Source organism: Microcaecilia unicolor, chromosome 9 (assembly GCF_901765095.1).
Source record: "Microcaecilia unicolor chromosome 9, aMicUni1.1, whole genome shotgun sequence".
Taxonomy (NCBI): domain Eukaryota; kingdom Metazoa; phylum Chordata; class Amphibia; order Gymnophiona; family Siphonopidae; genus Microcaecilia; species Microcaecilia unicolor.
This window is the reverse complement of record NC_044039.1, coordinates 164,060,858-164,074,286: the sequence shown is the minus strand read 5'-3', so window position 1 is coordinate 164,074,286 and position 13,429 is coordinate 164,060,858. Positions and strand designations below refer to the sequence as shown.

At 47.8% G+C, this 13,429-nt stretch overlaps 1 protein-coding gene across 6 annotated transcripts in view; it reads left to right on the top strand.

The window, feature by feature from the left end:
• The window catches only part of NIN (ninein), a 213,649-nt gene that overhangs the window by 52,170 nt on the left and 148,050 nt on the right, over window positions 1–13,429 (top strand). For all 6 annotated transcript variants that reach the window (XM_030213934.1, XM_030213931.1, XM_030213929.1 and 3 more), the window contains exon 3: window positions 5,882–5,963. In XM_030213934.1, the coding sequence (XP_030069794.1) occupies window positions 5,882–5,963 (82 nt within the window). The remainder of the gene's footprint in view (window positions 1–5,881; window positions 5,964–13,429) is intronic.

The following is a 13,429-nucleotide window of genomic DNA, read 5'->3' as shown; positions in this document are numbered from 1 at the left end:
GGAGGACGACGGTGGTGGCGGCGGGGGTAAAGGTTGAGGAAGGGAGCTGCGGCAGCGGTGGCGGGGGTAAAGGTTGAAGGAGGACAAAATGTTCAACGCATGGGGCGGGAAGGGCAACGATCAGCCCAGCAGCCAGCAGGGCTCTCCTCTATCCTCTCTGGCAGCTGAATTCTCGGGAGGACAGCGGTGGGGCAGCCAAGATGAGGTTGGAATCGGAATGTTGGACCTTGCAGTAGAGCTCCATGATCAGCTGAGCTGTGATCAGGAGCGCTGCTGAGGTAAGCGAAAGCGAGCCAGCCCATGAGCACAAGAATCTCTTGCTTGCAGTGCAGCATGAGGAGGCAGGGTTGCCACACACCACGCATGCACCAATATCAGGTGACAGCTGGTGTGTTTGGGCGTGCGTGCCTTCAGCCTCCCGCTGCAAATAGTGAAAAAAAACCCTTCACGTCCCGGCTGGGAGCACAACAACCGGCTCGCAAAATTGTTAAAAAATTAACAACCGGCTCTGCAGAGCCGGTGCGAGCTGGCTCCAGCACACCACTGACTGCAGGAAGACTAAGATTTGTAGTCCAAAGGCACTTCTGCCTTTCTTAAGGGCAGAAGCACTGTAAACTGTTGCAGACTATATAATCTGATATAAACAATGTCCAACATATACATATAAATATGCACCCTGCCCCCATGCAAATGGGGCCAGAACACGAACCTATACCCACCTGTACCCACTAAGATCCATTCCATCCTCACCCATACCTGCAGGAGATGCTGTTACTTACTTACTTTTAGCTCTCTGTTTCCTCCCAACCCCAATAGCCTCCCGTGGTTTTCTGGATGGTATTCACTATTCAAACAATGAATGCTCCAAGCCTCATTCTGGTGCTCCAGCTGCCTCTCTCAGTGCATTTCAACCCTCATTCTGGAGTCACCAGAGATTGACTACACTCCCACGGGAATCCAAAGGCAGCTTCTACTATATCTGTGGGAATCCAAACTTAAACAGCTTAGATTGATCAGACCCTACTTTGACCAATCATCCTTTGCCTTGCTCATTCAAACCCTTGTTCTCTCTCTCTCTCTCACTCAGATTAGTGTAACGCTTTATATTTAGGTCTATCAACAAAACTGAAGACCAAGAGCACATCATCCCACCTGATCTTTAAACTGAGAAAATTTGACAGTCACACCCTGCTTGAAGCTGTTACACTAGCTTCCTATTCAAAACGACTTGTTCATTTTTCCAAGCTATATTCAGATCAGCCTCAGAAATGCTGATCAACATTTTCAGAGACTTATATTTGGTTACTCTACACAATAAAAATACCTATTGATCTTCTGCTGTCCAAGAGCTATTAGATTTTTCAAACACTTTAATGTTTTAGTCTCGCCTATGATCTTTCCGCTATGGAATTCCCTACAGATCATGATACACCTTGAACTCTTATTTTACCTTTAGAAAGAAACCGAAAACCACCTTATTCATTGAATGACCCATGGGGAATCAGGAATCCTTCTGCGTGTTAACAGTAACGCCTCATGTAAAAAGTTCTTAATCATATGTAAAATGTCTTCAGAAAGGCTAATATAATTCAAAGGAAAGTTTTCTGTTTATTTTCTCTTTTTTATTCGTGTCAATGATTATCGCCTTATGTAAAACTAGTAAAAAAGGCCCGTTTCTGACACACATGAAACGGGCGCTAGCAAGGTTTTCCTCATAATGTGTATGTTTTGGAGAGTGTATGTGAGAGTGACTGTGTGTGATAGAGAGAGTGAAAGTGTGAGTGTGTGTGTGTGTGAGAGAGAGAGTGAGTCTGGGTGTGAGCGTGTCTGTGAGAGAGTGTGTGTGTGAGAATGAGAGTGTGTGCAATTGCGTATGGGAGACACAGTGTGATAGAGAGAGAGAGAGTGTGTTTCACACAGATACAGTGTGTGCGTGAATGAGAGTGTGTGTGAGGCACAGATTGTCTGTGAGACTGAGTGTATGAGACCAAGCGAGTATGTAAGTGACTGTGTGACACATAGAGAGTGAATATGATACAATGTGAGACATAGAGTGTATGAGAGTGAGAGACAGAAACACATTGTCTGTGAGAGAGAGAGTGTGTGTGTGTGTGACAGAGATACCTCCCTCCCTCCCTCCCTCCCTCTCTCTCTATGGTGTCAGGCCCCCCTCTTTCTCTGGTGTCTGAGATTGCTGCCACTGCACCTAAGCAATTGGTGTGCTGGAGGAGAGGAAGAGAGAGAGAGAGAGTGTGTGTGTGGGGTGGGGGGGATGTGTTGGAGGGGTTCAGCTTGGAAGAAGAGGGGTGTGGGGGATTCTGGATGCGCTGCCAGATGAAAGTAAGTGAGTATGTGTGTGTGTGTGTGTGGGGGGGGGGGGTTCAGGAAGCAATGGCAGATGACAGAGTGAGGGAGTGTGTGTGTGGGGGGGGGGGGGCAGGGGGTACAGGAAGCGCTGCCAGATGAGAGAGTGAGTGTGTGTGTATGGGGTTTCATGAAGCGCTCCCATCCTTGAACCCCCTCCCCACCTCAGTCCCCTTCTCTCATTCAAGAACCCCCTCCCCAGTCTCTCCCATCCAAAAACCCCAGTCCCCTCCCCACCCGTCCCCTTCTCCAATCCGAGAACCCCCTCCCCAGTCTCTCCCATCCAAAAACCCCAGTGCCCTTCCCACCCGTCCCCTTCAAGCATCCAAGAACCCCCTCCCCCATCCTTGAACCCCTCCCCACCTCAGTCTCCTTCTCCCATTCAAGAACCCCCTCCCCAGTCCCCTCCCCACTCGTCCTCTTCAAGTATCCAAGAACCCCCTCCCCACCTCAGTCCCCTTCTCCCATTCAAGAATCCCAGTCCTCTCCCCATCCGTCCCCTTCTCCCATCCGAGAACCCCCTCCCCAGTCTCTCCCATCCAAGAACCCCAGTCCCCTCCCCACCCGTCCCCTTCAACTATCCAAGAACCCCCTCCCCACCCCCTTCTGCTTCTCCCATCCATGAACCCCTCCCACCTCAGTCTCCTTCCCATTTGAGAACCCCCTCCCCCCCCACCTGAGAGCCCCACACCCTTCTCCCATCTGAGTCCCTCCCCACCTACCAGCTCCATTCTCCTGCCGCCCAGGCCCACCACCCTCACTGCCTTTAAAAAAAAACCAATTTGAAGCACTGGAGTAACAGGCAGCAGCGCCTCGCGTCTGCCCTTCTACTAAAAATCTCTTCCACGACGTCATTGGGCCTTCCCACATTGAGTCCCACCCGCCCTCGCGGTAATTGGAAGTTACCTGAGAGGAGGGCGGGACTCAATGTGGGAAGGCCCAATGACGTCGTCGAAGAGATTTTTAGTAGAAGGGCAGACGCGAGGCGCTGCTGCCTGTTATTCCAGCGCTTCAAATTGGGTTTTAAAGGCAGGACAGCGCCGGGAGCGGACTCGCAGCACCCTCCACCCGCTGACATCTGGGGCGGAGCGCCCCCACCACATCGCCGTCGCGCGTTGCTGGGAGAGGACTCGGAGCACCCCCCACCCGCTGACATCTGGGGCGGAGCGCCCCCACCACGTCGCCGTCGCGCGTTGCTGAACTTGGGAGGGAGGGAGAGTGGTGCTCGGGCGGTCGGGGCGGGGCTACCTGAGGCGCGCGGCACGGTTGGTAGCCAGCGTTTCCTTGGCAGGGGGAGGAGTAGGGAAACACGCGGAGCGTGTTTCCCTACTCCTCCCCCTTCCTTGATGCGGTCCCTGCTTTCATTTTTCTGTTGGTTTTCCGCCCTCGACGTCATGACGTTTGACGCGAGGGCGGGGCAGCAAGTCGTTCAGTGGCTTCACCACCACGAACTTACGAACCGTTCTGGGACTCGGAGTCTGAATGACTTCAGAACGTTGTCCTCAGAACGTTGAGGGTGCCTTTTATTATATTAGATATTAGATGTTTGCAGTATGTCTTCCATGCTGCTAATGTAATTCAGAGAAAACGTCTTTGTCCTGTGTGACGGATACAATGGTATGCAAACAATAAATTTACATTGATATTATACAAAACATAGCCATAAAGCTCCTTACCAGCCACAAAAAAATATGACCATGTTACACCTCTCTTGAAAGATGTCTATTGGTTACTTGTGTCTCAATGCATCCTGTTCAAGCTCCTTCTGGTTTACAAGATTCATACCATTGGTCATCCCTTGTTTCTTATTCAGTATCTTATTCCTTACTGTTCATCCCACAACGTTTGTTCACTTCAGCAGAATAAACTATTTGGTCCTTCCTTTTGTGAAATTTCTCATAAGTCCATTACATGCTCTGTCCTCTCTATACAAAGCCCAGAGCTATGGAGCGTACTTCCCCCCTCCATCTTAGGCTTCAACCCACTCTTGCATTTTTCAAAGCCGACCTTAAAACTCGCTTATGTTTGTAAGCTTACCCTACCCAGCTGCCTGCGTAGGGTGCCTGTGTACCATAGTATCCCTTGTGTTTTCCCTTCCCCCTCTTTCCTAGCCACATTGTGTTTCTTCCACCTTTCCTCTTCGTTCTCTTGTCTTGTGATTGTGTTTTTTTCTGCTCTCACTTTAAATTTTAGATTGTAATCTGCCTAGATGTTTCTAATGGGTGGGGTAGTAAATTTCTGAATAAACTTGAAACTTTTAGAGTTACCTGTATAATTCTACTTAATTTCACCTCTGATATTTATGTACTGAATTCTTGGAGCTGCACACATTCCCTTTATGGCACAGCACAATTTTATCTCTATCTCTATCTCCACCTGTTAGTCAATGGACTCATTAACCCACAAATCCCTGGACTGATCTGGTGAAACTGAGAGAAAATTAGTAGTTAAGACTTAGGGGTCCTTTTACAAAGGAGCGCTGAAAAATAACTTGCGGTAGTGTAGGCGTGGGTTTTGGGCTTGTTCATTTTTTTAGTATGCCTGTAAAAAAAGTCCTCTCTTTTTTTTTTTTTGCCGAAATTGGACATGCGGCAAAATCAAAATTGCCACGCGTCCATTTTGTGTCTGAGACCTTACCGCCAGCCATAGACCTAGTGGTAAAGAATCTGGCCAGTAATGACCTACACGCGTCAAATTCCACTTGACGCGTGTTCGTTACATGCGCCAAAAAAGAAAAAATATTTTTCAGACGCACATCAAAATTGAAATTACCACAAGGGCCACACGGTAACCAGGTGGTAACTCCAATTTTGTGCGTGTTCGCTTCACGTAGGCTCCTACGCAGCTAAGTAAAAGGGGCCCTTAATTTTTCATCTTTTCACTCTGACTTTTTTTTCGCTCGGAGCTGTGTATACCAACCAGAATAGACTAAGTTGTGCCGCTATTAGTCTCGACTCTTGTTAAAGTGTTGTGCAATAATAAAGTGTGGTTTGTGTGGAAAATGTAAATTTAATAGTTTGCTTGGGTTTTCTTGATATTTACATGCCATCAAGTTGACTCTAGTGACTCGATAGGCTTGTTCTGTGTTAGAATCCAGTCCATTTTTACCATCCTTTATGTCTAGCCAAACCCATCTGTGACATACAGCCTTGCCAAATGTCTGTCTAGGCCCCTCTGTTCGTAGTTCTTTTGTGCAGTGTCATCTTTGTCTCATCTCCGAATGCATGGTTGGACATATAAAATGTTTGATATTGTAACAGGACCCTGCAGCATCCATACCTTAGATTTATTTGGGACTCGAGTGTCAAATGTTTTTCTGTTGAGTGATGTAATCTGCTGCCTAAAGGGATTTGTTGTAAAAATGTTCCACCTCAAGGGACTTTGTCCAGAGCAACAGACGTAAATAAAACTAATGAGCAGTTAGTTTGACTTCTCTGTTGGGTTTGTCTTATTATTGTCTTCTTTAAAATGTAGTCTTGATTTATTTTTTTTTTCTTCTCTTCATTTTGTTTTGAAGGTACATTTTGACCAGTTTAAAGAAGCACTAATACTGATTTTATCCAGCACACTGTCCAGTGACGAGAGCTTCCAGGAACAAGGTAAGAGATGGTTTTCCAGTAATAACCCTCTTCTAATACTGAGTAGTTGAGGACTGAAAGGAGGAGATTTGATGGTGTGATGTGCGTTTAAAACCCAGCCCTCGGATATTTAGCCATTTTAAAGCTGTGACTGCCACAAGCTGAAACTAACTCAGATGTTCAATGCCGGGGCTGTGTTCGGGAACCGCTGTCGAATATCTGGGTCAACCACCAGCATGGAACTTATGCAGGTGCTGATTGCTATTCACTGCCATTGCCTGTGTAGCTAAGTGAGCAATGATAGCATTGTCTTTTGTGTGATACTATCTGCCCACTTAATTATGTAGGCACCAGCACTTAATATGGCCACTAACTCCACCCACAAGCCACCACAGCACTAACCTCGCAGCGCTATGGCGGTCCGAGGGGATGTTGAGCAGTACTGTGTGGTTAAGTACCACTGAATGTCCAGGGGTAGCTCACTGAGCAGGGTCTAATTTTTATTTATTTGACCTTTGCACACACCTTTTTCAGTAGTAGCTTAAGGTGAGTTACATTCAGGTACACTAGTATTTTTCTGTTCCCAAAGGGCTCACAATCTAATTTTGTACCTGAGGCAATGGAAGATTAAGTGACTTGCCCAAGATCACAAGGAGCAGCAGTGGGATTTGAACCGGGTACACCATCCTGGTGCTGTAACCATTAATCTACTCCTCCACTCCAAGAATCTGCCTGCATTAACCCTATTGAATATTGACCCATAGATTAATGGTTCCCAAGCCAGTCTGGCTTTCTAAGTATTTATAATGAATATAAATCAAAAATATGTTTATTCTGGGTCTCCAGTGCATGTTAATGTTTCATGTGTATTGATTTCAAATAACCTGAAAGCCATACTGGTTAGTTTGGCCTTAAATTTCATTGGAAAATAGGTCAATGGCTAAAGCATGAACCATTTAATGTGGTCTAGGCTGGCTGCTAAGTGAGCATGTGCTGTTGGTAGTTTCTGCATGCCCATTGTAAGAAACTTGGGTACAATATTTAACTACTACTTCTCTTCATATGTATTGTGTGGGTGCTGGAACATCTTTTCAAGTTGAAACCATAGGTGTATGGTTAAAGGCTAAGCCGTACATGAGTATTATGGGGAAGAAATACTGGAGCCAAATGTTCATAAGATGAATGTTTCCATTCTGTTGATGCACGGTTTTTGAGGGCCACAACTCAATCTGGTTTTTAGGATTTCCAGAATGATTATGTATTTGCATTCACTGCCTGCATTGCATGTAAATAGTTTCATGCATATTCTCTGTGAAAATCTGAAAGGATTGTGGCCCTTGAGCACTGAGTTTGGGGACACGACCTGTGACCTTATTCACTTTCTTACATTGTGTATCTGAGAATAAATTTTAGTAACTCATGCGTTTGCTGTCCATAGTCTTGAATGCTCTAGCATTGCTGAAGTGTGAATTACTTTTCTGTCTAGTTGGTAGGGATTTTTGGATCTGGACTATTTGAATGTGAGCAAAGAGTGCATGCCCCAAAAGCATAATTAGATGAATGTGAAATTAGGGCAAATACAGGGGCATAGCCAGACTTTGGCGGGAGGGGGGGTCCAGAGCCCGAGGTGAGGGGGCACATTTAGCCCCCCCCCAGGCGCCATTGCCGACACCTCCCGCAGCCGCCAGCACCACCACCACCAACTTTGACCCCTCCGGCCGACGACCCTCTCAACCTCCCTCCCGCCGCCAACCCGCCGTCAACATCTGCTATCTTTGCTGGCGGGGGACCCCAACCCCCGCCAGCCGAAATCTTCTTCCTTCGTTTTGCTTCTGAGTGTGACGTCCTGCACGATGTCAGACTCAGAAGCAAAATGAAGGAAGAAGACTTTGGCTGGCGGGGGTTGGAGTCCCCTGCCAGCAATGGTAGCAGACGGCAGGTTGGCGGCGGGAGGGGGGTTGAGAGGGTCGTCGGCAGGGGGTCCAGGGCCAAATCTATGGGGGCCCAGGCCCCCGTGGCCCCATATTGGCTACGCCACTGGTTTGGAATACAGTCAAGATAGGCCAGATCAGTGCAGTACCAGGAATGACACTTTGATTTGTCTTGTGTGCTGCCCACAATATGCAAAATAAAAATGAAAATATTTAGAAGATCTGAAATGTTTTCTGAAGTAAGGCAATTTCTAGTATGATTTCTTTGGAAGGGACAAAAATAAGCCAAAAAGCACTGAAACAATGCTGAAAAATGGAAGAAATCAAACTTCTGTAAACCTCAGTTTTCTGACTTCTCAGCCTGGGAACTGAAGTTTGCAGTTTGGCAAACTGATGCTCAGAAGCAATTGCGGGTGCTAGAGGCTATTAGTGCTGGACTAGTGCCCAAATTTGCTTCCACGGAATGCTTCGAACTGGTCAGCGCGTAAAACGTGCTTGCCGGCTCTGAACACGAGTACGCAAAAGAGGGTCTCCTGCATTCTTCCCCAATGCTCAGTGGGCAGCACATCAAATAAGGGTGTTCCTCCTGTGGCAAACCCTATGCAAGCTCAGAGCTGGTGTTAGGGTTGTGCCAAGCAGGGGAGGAATACGGGAGACCCCAGTCCTGGTGGTCCAGTGGATCCCAGACCCCCCCCCCCCCAAACACGTAAGGGCCTGGAGGACTGGTGGATCCCCTGACTCCCAAAACATACCTCCCCCTTCAAAATTAAATACAACCCTGGTGGTTCAGGTCCAGTGGGACCCTTGCCCAAGACCCCAACATGACATCCCCCCACCACCACCATAGGCTAGCACTGGTGGTATAGCGGTCGCCTCCTCAATCCGCTCCTACGTTTTAGAAGGAAGAGGGACTAGCGCTCCCTCTCTCCTCCTGCGGGTGCCCTGCCAGGGCTTAACTGCCATATAAGGGAGCAGGGTGCTGCCATTTTGAGGAGTTGCCTGCAGGAGGAGGGAGGGAGTACTAGTCCCTTATCCTTTTAGAAGATAAGGAGGGGGTTGGGGGGCCACCGCTAGACCACCAGGGTTAGTCTGCAGTGGGAGGGGGGAGTTCAGGTCCGGTCCTGGGTAAGGGTCCCACTGGACCACCGGGGTTGTATTTAAATTCTGGGGGGGTTTAGGGGTCCACCGGACCTCCAGGCCATTGTGTGTTTGGGGGGGACACCCCAGATTCAATTTACTGTTTTCAAGCTCACTTCATTTATTATATTTGTTTGTTCTTGGTTATTTTTGTTATGCTGTTAACAAAATTGTAAGTTTTATGTTAAACTGTACCTGCTGTATACTGCCTTTGGTGAATCTCTTCATATAGGCAGTTAATATATTCCAATAAATAAAATTGTGGCTCCTGAGCTACCTTTTGCTTTGACACCCCCTCCCCTATCAGCTCCTTTCTAGCCCGCCCGCATGCATAACCCCAACTCACCCCGGGGGTCCTGGGGGCAACAAGAGCAGATTTGATCTCTACTTGCTCCTGAACTGGTAGCTGCCTTCTTTAAAATGGTGTCAATAGGGATTTAAGCTGCCATATAAAAGAAAGAAGCCCTTATATGGCTGCTTGAATCCCTAAAATCAGTACTGCAAGACTGCTTCTAGGGGTCATTGGCAAAATTTCAAAGAAGGCTCTAGAATATCATCTACTGGGAAAACTAAACAGATCAGATTACTAAACATCCCTACCTAGAATATCCATGTTAGCAGAATACTTGATCTCAGTTACACACTTCAAAATATAGATACTCTCTGACAGTACAGAATAATTGACCACAAATTAAAAATAGAAATGTATACACAAAAATTAAACTGATCCCCAAAGAAGCCTCTGCATACAATACAACACCAGAGAAATAAGAGATGCAACTTGCAGCATGCAAAATACAAGTTAGTAGATGTAAATTCCAGAAACCAGAAATCAATATATTCAAATCACTAAATTGAAAGTAATTATTTTCTACCTTTGTTGGCTGGCCATTTTATTTTACTAATCATGTTGCTCTCAAGTTCCGGTTTCTGCTTTCCTCTGTCTTCTCTTAGGCCCCGATGATCAAAACTCCTGTGCTCTTCTGAACAGCACTTGAAAATTGGCGCCGGACCAGCGCAGGGGATTAAAGCCCTCAAGATCAAAACTAATAGCATGCAATACATGCTATTAGTTTTGATCATCGGGGGAATCTTTGGGAGAATTGTGCCTGGGCATTCTCCCAAGGCACAATCCTCTCGCAGAAGTTAGGTCTGGGCTAGCAAAAAAACAAAAGCCCGGACTTGTAAAATGGGAGGTCCCCCCGCCTCCTGGACAAGTTTCCCTGGTGGTGCAGTGGCCTTCTCCCTGCCCCCTACCCCCTGGACATGGGGGGGTGCTGGAGGTCTGGTGGACCTGAAGCCCACCGCCCCTGACACAAGGACACGGGAGGGCGAGTGGTCTGGAGGACCTCCAGCCACTGCCCCCCCCAACATAAGGACATGGGAGGTCTGGAGGACCTCCAGCCCCCTGACCCCCTCTCCCTTGGCACAGGAGGTTAGGAGGTCTGGTAGACCTGTAGCCCTCCTAACCCCCAACACCAAAAATGTCCCTTGTGGTCCAGTGGGTAACAGTGCCCACACCCGCCCTGTTGGTCTAGGGCCCCCCCCAAATCTTCCCTTCTCCTTTTATATGTTAAGGAAAGCCCCTCTTAGCATATTCCAGGATGCACTGGGTGGGGTGGTGCTGGATGGAGGAGTGAGTACTACGCCCTCTTCCCTTTGAAAAAGCACGGGGGGGGGGGGGGGTTGGGAGGCACTAGGCCACCAGGGTGGGTGGGGGTAGGGTTGCCCACTGGGCCACCAGGAAGTACTTTTTTTTCAGCACTAGCGGCCTTTAGTGCTCGCATTTACCTTTGATCAACGGGTTCTTAATTCTCCTTTCCAGGGTCTCCAGTCCATCTGATTTTTTTCTCTCCCTCTCCCACATAGACCTTTACTTCTTAGCTTGCTTTCATTTAACTCCTCCTCCTTATCCACTTTCCAGTCTCCTTTTTACTGTATCTGCCTACATCTTTTAATTTCTTTCCCTCCTAGTCACAATTTCCTGTCCCTCCTTCTTTCAGTAACTTCCACTTCCCCCATGCCTAGCATTTTCCTCCATCTAGTGTCTCCCCTCTCTTGCTCTCTTCTGTCCAGAATTTCTCTCCTCTCTTCCTATCCCTCCATGCCCAGTCTTTCTCTCCTCTCCTTCCATGCCAAGTCTCTCTCTCTCTCTCTCTCTCTCTCTCTCTCTCTCTTCCCCCCCCCCTCCAGCAGTGCTAGCAATTCTGATATTGTTGCATGTGCTGTTCCCAAAGCTTTCTATTTGCTGCATTCAGTTCTTACAGAAACAGAGGGGGCGGGATCCAGCAAAGGGAAAGCTCCAGGAATGGCGCAGGCAGTGTTATGTGAATCGCTAATGCTGCCTTTGAAAAGGAGAAGAATCACATTTAAATGTAGACCCCGGAGGGGGGTGGGGGTTGACAGAGGGTGTAGCTGCCAGAATGCAGGGGGAGGGTGAGAAAGAGGGGAGCTGCCGGACTGTGGAGGGTGGCTGAGAGAGCGGGGATACCCAACCCAGGGGTAGTGGGAAGGAGAGAGATGAGATTTGCTCAACATGTGGGGGATGGGAAATATTGCTGCTCGCTGGAAGCAGAGAGTTGGCTGCTGCAAGAGAGCCAGTGAAACTGACTTTCAATGCTTTTGAGGCTTGGTGTCCTCAGTAAGTACTCACCTGAGTCCATACCTTGAGCCTGCCCTGAGTCAAGAACTTCCAAGCATCAGATCTGGCGGGTTCACTTTAGAAATCTGGGAGTGATTGCAAGCAGGCATGCTAAGCAGAATGTACAGTATACCACTGTAGCGGGATCTTTATTGAGATCACCAAGGCCCAGTATTGCAAAATGTTGATGTCTTATCCCACTGGTCTTCATAACTACATCTTTCATCTGTATATTCCATCATAGGGAGAAAACGTAAGCAAGCATTTTATAAAAGTGAAAAATAAATGTGAAACTATTCTCATTTTTAAGCATCACTGTGCTCAAAATCCTTCTCCAACTTCATATGCTCCATTTATTTTTCATGGGGATGGGGAGCAGGCTGAGGTTAATCTAATTAAAGGAAACCTGTTGTCAGCACTGATGTGTAATTTTATGAACCAGCTTTGATTTTCTGTGAAAGATCTTGACCTGGTTCCCAGAAATTACATAGTAACATAGTAGATGACGGCAGAAAAAGACCTGCACGGTCCATCCAGTCTGCCCAACAAGACAACTCATGTGTGCTACTTTTGTGTATACCCTACTTTGATTTGTACCTTTGCTCTTCAGGGCACAGACCATATAAGTCTGCCCAGCACTAGCCCCGCCTCCCAACCACCAGCCCCGCATCCCAACCACTGGCTCTGGCACAGACTGTATAAGTCTGCCCAGCACTATCCCCGCCTTCCACCACCGGCTCTGGCACAGACCGTATAAGTCTGCCCAGCGCTATCCCAACCTCCAGTCCCGCCTCCCACCACTGGCTCTGGCACAGACCGTATAAGTCTGCCCCGCACTATCCCCGCCTCCCAACCTCCAGCCCCGCCTCCCACTACCGGCTCTGCTACCCAATCTCGGTTAAGCTCCTGAGGATCGTTTCCTTCTAAACAGGATTCCTTTATGTTTATCCCACGCATGTTTGAATTCCGTTTTCCTGTCCACCACCTCCCGCGGGAGGGCATTCCAAGCATCCACCACTCTCTCCGTGAAGAAATACTTCCTGACATTTTTCTTGTGTCTGCCCCCCTTCAATCTCATTTCATGTCCTCTCGTTCTACCGCCTTCGTATCTCTGGAAAAGGTTCGTTTGCGGATTAATACCTTTCAAATATTTGAACGTCTGTATCATATCACCCCTGTTTCTCCTTTCCTCCAGGGTATACATGTTCAGGTCAGCAAGTCTCTCCTCATACGTCTTGGAACGCAAATCCCATACCATTCTCGTAGCTTTTATTTGCACCGCTTCGATTCTTTTTACATCCTTAGCAAGATACGGCCTCCAAAACTGAACACAATACTCCAGATGGGGCCTCACCAACGACTTATACAGGGGCATCAACACTCCCTTTCTTCTGCTGGTCACACCTCTCTCTATACAGCCCAACAACCTTCTAGATATAGCCACCGCCTTGTCACACTGTTTCGTCGCCTTCAAATCCTCAGATACTATCACCCCAAGGTCCCTCTCCCCGTCCGTACCTATCAGACTCTCGCCAAATTAGGTGGTGGTTGTCCTTAAAAGTGCCCTTTCTTATACCCTCCTCCCCCACTGAAGTCACTCTTGGTGACAGAGAGAGAGCATTTAGAGGGGATTGGTCATTTTTTGTTCTAGGCTGGAACCTGTCATCTGCTACCCCCTTTAATTCCAAAACGGTGCAAATCTTTCTTTGGGAATATGGAGAAAAAATTCTTGACCATTCTTCAAAGAGGCTGGCTAGGTCCTAGCATTTTTTTTTCAT